The sequence below is a fragment of the Kryptolebias marmoratus genome, linkage group LG15, assembly GCF_001649575.2.
Source record: "Kryptolebias marmoratus isolate JLee-2015 linkage group LG15, ASM164957v2, whole genome shotgun sequence".
NCBI classification, from domain to species: domain Eukaryota; kingdom Metazoa; phylum Chordata; class Actinopteri; order Cyprinodontiformes; family Rivulidae; genus Kryptolebias; species Kryptolebias marmoratus.
Genome location: NC_051444.1, coordinates 31402693 through 31408994, shown reverse-complemented (window position 1 = coordinate 31408994; position 6302 = coordinate 31402693). Strand labels below are relative to the sequence as shown.

The 6302-nt window shown below is 38.9% G+C and overlaps 1 protein-coding gene across 1 annotated transcript; it reads right to left on the bottom strand.

Annotated features, from left to right (window-relative positions):
• Nucleotides 1-1876: 1876 nt before the first annotated feature.
• Nucleotides 1877-5408, bottom strand: LOC108247989. Its single transcript, XM_017436436.3, has 9 exons — nt 4886-5408; nt 4537-4683; nt 4187-4350; nt 3885-4021; nt 3681-3774; nt 3240-3581; nt 2758-2938; nt 2310-2443; nt 1877-2216 (listed from the first exon to the last, which is right to left on the bottom strand). The coding sequence occupies exons 1-9, from the start codon at nt 5118-5120 to the stop codon at nt 1902-1904; spliced, it is 1749 nt and encodes a 582-aa protein (XP_017291925.2). The 5' UTR covers nt 5121-5408; the 3' UTR covers nt 1877-1901.
• Between the last annotated feature and the right edge of the window lie 894 nt (nt 5409-6302).

The window sequence follows — 6302 nt, the reverse complement described above, 5'->3', positions numbered from 1 at the left end:
ATTGGGCCAATCTTTCGTATGATCCTTGGATTATGGATCATGAAGTGGTGTTTCGGTATCAAGTTTTGCTGTGGGTAGAGCTCTTTGAACAACTTGTGATGATCAATAATGAGATGCTTCAAACAAATGGTCATCCCTTCTGTAATGACTGGTGAAAACACAATATTGAGAATTTGAAGCAGTAGCAGCAACAGTCTCCAATAAGCATTGCCTTCTGGCACTACATCTCCGAATATTAGTGGGACATTTCTAATCAAACAAAATGTCTGAATAGCATTTAAGCCTATTGAATTACTCATGTGTTCCAAGTTTATTCTGTTGGGACGATTCTTTCGTTCAAGATATCCATAGTTGTATGAGTATATTCTTTCGATTGCCTCATATTTGGATATGATTTTATTGTCTGAGAGGTACTGAAAAAGTAACTTTAACTCCAATTGCCCGACACCTTCCAATATGTCGTGCATAATGTCAACAGCATAGTTGTCGGAAACATTAAAGTACTGTAGATCATTAAGTAAGCAAATTCGCTTCACCCCAAATGATGATGTCACTGTAGGGTTCTCTACATCAAGGCAATGCTGAACATGGAGTTCTTTGTTGCACAATGTCAAGTTTGGATCATCATCAGTGAAAAGCTCTTGACAGACATCTTTGTTAGCCACACAAAAGCGGCAAAAATAGTTAGCACTGAAAGATTCAACATATCCAAGTAGTGTATGCAAACCTAAATTGTCCCCAGTGACTTGTGCTACTGTTCCATGAACTAAACTTTTGGAAAAAGGAACACAGATTCCTGAGGACTCAAGGATTTTGAGATCATATACCAGGGGCTCCAGGATTGAGTTGATGCCATACTTTTTAATATCCTGACTGTGAAATAATGCAACAAGATGGATATTCATGAGAGCAGAATTAATTTTTGGAGTCAAATTTCTAAGAACAAAGTAGATGCTTCCAATTTTATGAATTCCATGCTTGGATCCAAGTGGATTTGCAGTTTCAAATTCGTCAAAGAAAATCAGGATTTGGAGAGCATTTTTGTTGTTGGAGAACAGGGGATGAGCTTTAAAATAACTACCATCACAAAAATCTTTGTACACTCCATCTTCATCTGATGGCTGAACAAAATGGCTACATATCTCTTTGTTGAAAGAAAAAAAATTCAAAGTCTCTAATATGGGAATGTAAACAAACTTGTCTGTTACTGGAACTTGATCATATGTACAAGAAGTTTGATTTCTTTGCGCATCATACCGTACACCAAGGGCAATCTCAACAGGTTCGACCACCCCCCATTTTTCCACAAAGTGTTTCTTCCATTTTGTCTCTGTGTTAACACCACTGAATGGATTTCCTACACTTTTGAAATAATCCTCCAACTGGACTTTCAAATTCTCATTGCCAGAACTTATGTTTAGAACATCAGCTTCTATATTTGTTTGAACTTCATCTATAAGTTCCTCTACATTTTGTACAACAGACTTTATTACAGTGGTTGCCACACCACAGCCAATTAGTTTACCAATCAGTGATGCACACATCTCTTGAGTATTTTGCCTATTTCTTTCACTGTTTTGGAAACTATGTGGTTGCTCTTCAGAACAAGAAGGCTCTTCAGAAGAAATTTCAAATGACTGATCTACTGTAGAATTAGAGCATGTTTCCTCAAAATTATCCACAAAACAGGCTTTGTGCTTGTTATGAAGATGTTTTCGAAAGCCCGAAAATGTGCAAAATCTCTGACAACAGCCATCTTGGTCACACAACAGTTTAAATTTCAAACCGGGGTAAAAGCCATGAGAGAACTTGAGATGCCGAACTAAATCCTTGACCGAGCAAAAAGTACACTTGCAAACAAAACATCGAAGCATCTTGTTGCATTTGTTAATTTAGGTGACTCAGTTGAGGAGCTTTGCTCTAAGATCCTTCACCCTGGGGCTTTCATGACACAGACCAACATCAATATTGTAAATGGTGGTCTGCACAAATGTGTACATATTGTGCAGGGCCTGATCGTAAGAGATTCCAAACACATAGTGTGCTTTAAAGAGTTCATCAAAGGCTGAAATTGAAGACTTAGCCTTGCAGGGAATGAGTTGATGATCCACAACAATGTAGTAGTCATTGATGGTGCGACGCGATGTTCCAACCGCTAAAATGTAGGGCTGCCTCCCCTGGACTGAGGTTGTCGTCTCTTGAAGGTTGCAGCATGACTGAAAAAAAATTCAATGGAACAAAAACAAATTAGATACAGCTGTCCCAACTTTACTATAACATACAGTTCACTCAAGGTTGGGGCCACTCACTTTGTGAAACTTGACAACATGGCTCAGAGCTTCTCGAACGGTGAGCTTCACAGCCCTCTTCTTCCCACTGGGTGGTGGAGGCAGGAGGTACACCAACAGCAACAGTGCTGCCATGTCACTGTCCCAGGCAGACTCTAAAAGATTTAAATGAAACACTGTCAGATATGCAATACAATTCATAATTGTGCTACAAAAAAAAACATTTGTTGGTTATTTGAAAAAAATGCATCATTCAACTAAGTTGTGATATTTTGTCAATGTAGTGTAAAATATTTAATCTAATATTCTGCATGTTTTTAAAACAGTACTAAAACTGTTAAAGTATACAAAGTTCAGTAGTTTTTTTTTCTTCTTTTTTTCATGCTTCAAAAATATCACAGACAAAATTAATCTCTCATTGTAGGCACAAATTATTTATTTAATAGTGGTCCACAAAGCTAAGACCAACCTGATGACTCTTCATTTTCTTCTGGGTTCTCCTCAGCAGACTGAAGGAGAGACTCCAGCATTGGTGTCCTAGTGAGGTTTTTGGCTTCTTTGATGACTTTCTGCCTCAAAGAGGTTCCCCACTTTTCCATTAGTTTTGATGAGATTTCCTCTCCCGACATCATTTGGAAATCCTGGAGCACCTTACAAAAGGAGAAACAAAAGATTAAATTATAAGTTACAAAGAACATCAAAGCAGGAGAAAACAAGACAAGCTACACTGAGTTGAGGTAAAAAAACTCAGCTATCCTCTATTACTCATGTGACCTAAAGTTGTTAAAGTTAAAAGGAACTAACAAAACTTGACTGGGGTGTTCACGTGCGTACATGTCAGCATTAAGGGAGATGCTTTGCTGGATTTATTAATGTGTTAAAGCAAATCTGAATTAACAGATTTTTGAGCAAAGACTTCATCTTAAGATTTTCTCTTCAAAGTGGACTCACCAGTCCTTTTGTATCAAGGAATCTTGGGAACACACTGAGGAGGGTTTCACACTTCTCAGAATCATGAATCAGTGCTTGTCTGTGCTGAAATGTTTGTTCCATTTTCAAGAAGATCTGCTTTTCATCTGTGGTGTGCCTCAGAAGGGAAATGGCCTCTCTGCACTGGTCACCCTCCAGCTGATGCGCTGCAGTCACAGACCTCGCAAACTGTGGTCCTCTCTTGCTTGGTGGATCCTGACTGCTGCTGCTGCTCCTCCTGCTGCCACTGCTCATTTCACGCTGCATGTTCTTTAGTTTCCAAGCGATGTAGCCTTCATTACTGTTGGAATCATAGAAGTGCTCCTACAGTGAATAACAATGTTTGTCAAAAAAAGAGTGTTTAATTCTTAAATCATCATTACAATATCTCTCTAAAACGTTCTACTCAACGGGTATACTCACATATCCTTTTTCAGAGAACGGATCTTTCAGACAAGGAAACAGGGTGACAATTCCCAATGCATAACGTGTCCTTACATCCATCGGTGGAGCAGTCCTAAGATTTTAAGATTAGACTTTGATTAGGATTTTTTTCCATGGCCTGACCTGACATTTTTATGTGTAGCTGATTATCCTGTATTTACAAGCGTAATAAAAATAACTTACCCATACTGCTCAATCATTGCTGCAACAACTATGTTCACCAGTTTTCGCCGTAATGGATCTTTAACCTCCCCTGTTTGTCTGTATTCTTTGAGTATCTTCTCTCCTCCTGGCTTGGCATCCAGAAGTGTTTTCACAAGCTTAAAAGTGTGAAACATCCAAAGTTATTCAGGTACAGATTTATTCAGGCATCCAAATACATTTGTCAAGCTACTCACAATTTCAGTTTGGCCCCACTCCATTCATAAAGTATTTCCCACATAAATAAACCAAGTAATTTTATATAAATAAAGTGAAAATATCACCTCTTTGGCCTGTAAAGATATGTCATCACTTGAATTTCTTCTTGGGGACAGCATCTGTGTGTCATTGATGCATCGTCGTTTAGGGGACATGAACGAAAGCTCACTGTCTGACGAACGCGATGACACAGAAAGAGTGTCTGTGCATGAGGACTGCACAGGAGATTCTGAGGAGAAACCAGAAATACAAAGAGATAGTGGATCATTAAAAAAGTTTTGCCTACAATGAGAGATTCATTTTGTCTGTGTTATTGAATCATGAAAAAAGAAAACAAAATCTTCTGAACGTTCTATATGTAAACAGTTTTAGTTGTATTAAATAAGATAGCCTAATGTTATAGTGCTACTGTTACCCTCAACAGAAGTGGCATCAGTGAGGGTCCAGACGATGTCAGATTTCTCCTCCAGAATGTCACTGAAGACGTCTTCATCCACCTCAGTCCCAGTTTCATCGGCAAGATATACATTTGTTTCTTCAGGGATGTCAAACTTCTCTTTCGCTGTAAATGAACATACATTTTTGGAGTCAATTAAATTGTTCATATATAAGGATGAAGCAGGTAAAGAAAATGGATGGATATATAGAATACACATCACTAATATTCCTGCAAATTTACTTCTATGACAAAAAGTGAACAAATTTATGAAAACGCATGCAAAAAAAAAGATTTTAAGCAAGTTGAATAAACCAAAAAATATTACCTTGTCTCAAAAATGTTGAATATGAGGCTCCATTGAGTTTGATATACCGTTTCTTTCCTGCGTATTGAACTTTAAAGAGCATTGTCACACATCTGAGAAAAAAAAGTTCATCATTATTTAGACTTTGAGCAGGCCATGCTAACAGCATATTAACATCACCTAACAAACGTAGGGCAAAACTGTTATAACTTTTAACAGTCACTGGTTCAGTCACTGGTGGAGGCTTTTGTTGCATTATGTAAGCTATGAATGGTATTCTTAAGGCGCTGTAAATTAGGCTACAAGATGAGAAGCACGAGCAGTGGGAATGCTAATTAGCAGCACGTGCTGCATTTGGAGAGCGACCGGAGACGGAGCGGGAGAGGACAAACACAACACGGAGGGAACTGAAAGTGCAGTTTTTAAGAAAAGCAATGGGAATAATGACATTGTCTCCTTAGGGGGGAAAAAAATCAGCTAGCAATGATAAATTGGTACATCTTCCTTAAGTGACATTTAGCATGTCTAGCGTACATTTACTTAACTGCCAGCTAATGTCACTAACACTTGGTCAAAATTTAACATACAAATATAACTGCCAATGTACTTACCTGTGTTTTTTGTTGTCCCAAAAGACGCTATGTTTTACACCGCTCTGTCCACAAGTTAGTTTAATGCCGCCAAAAAATAACCGCCTTCTGCTTGTTTGGCACATGCGCATTCAGAGTACGTCGCAACAGACACTCACCCGACGTGCCCACGCACACTGCGTAAAATGAGAACCGTGAAGACTCAATCACAAATGCACACCGTGAGAGTTGGTGAGTTTAACATAAAACTCTATGCCAACACTGCACAAATAAATGACACCAGTAGGTGTCACTGTTCCAACACCAGAAGTGTATCTAATTACTAATAAACTCTACAGTGTTGAAAAAACAACTCTACATACTCAAACTCTGAAAAAGTAACACTTTTGCATTTGCTGTGTACAACTAGAGTCCTCCATTGGTGAATGTCACCTGCAGAAGTGACACTGATCATCAGCTGAGTGTTGCACAACCACATAGTTCCCCGAGCAAAAGTTACCATGTTGGTTCTTCTAGCTAAGTGGCTTTATTAACAGTGCAAGTGGGATTGTTTGGCAGGATCTGAAAGAAAGGGATATCGATAAGTGACTTGTTTGTCGGTGGGAACTTCTTGTAGGCATAATTGGTACAGGTAATCTTACGAATTGTAGAGGTAGTAGGTGCTTGGAGGTGAGGTCCCGTATTCCCGTGTGAGTATTTACAGGTGGACGATGCTCAGGTAAGTGGACTTCCAGATTGGAAGGAGGCAGACTGGCTTTGGCTCGGATCATCAACAGGTAAGTGACTCTCGAATAATTTGCAGGTAGGCATCTTCAAACAGTTCGAAACAACTGCTCACTAGTTCAGGA

Excerpts from the sequence above, each read along its gene's own strand:
- LOC108247989 (XM_017436436.3), bottom strand. The coding sequence starts at position 5,120 with ATGCAACAAAAGCCTCCACCAGTGACTGAACCAGTGACTGTTAAAAGT. Across the intron at positions 3,775-3,884 it reads GCAATGATTGAGCAGTATGG|GACTGCTCCACCGATGGATG; the intron begins GTAAGTTATTTT and ends TTAAAATCTTAG. Across the intron at positions 2,444-2,757 it reads AGAAAATGAAGAGTCATCAG|AGTCTGCCTGGGACAGTGAC; the intron begins GTTGGTCTTAGC and ends TAAATCTTTTAG.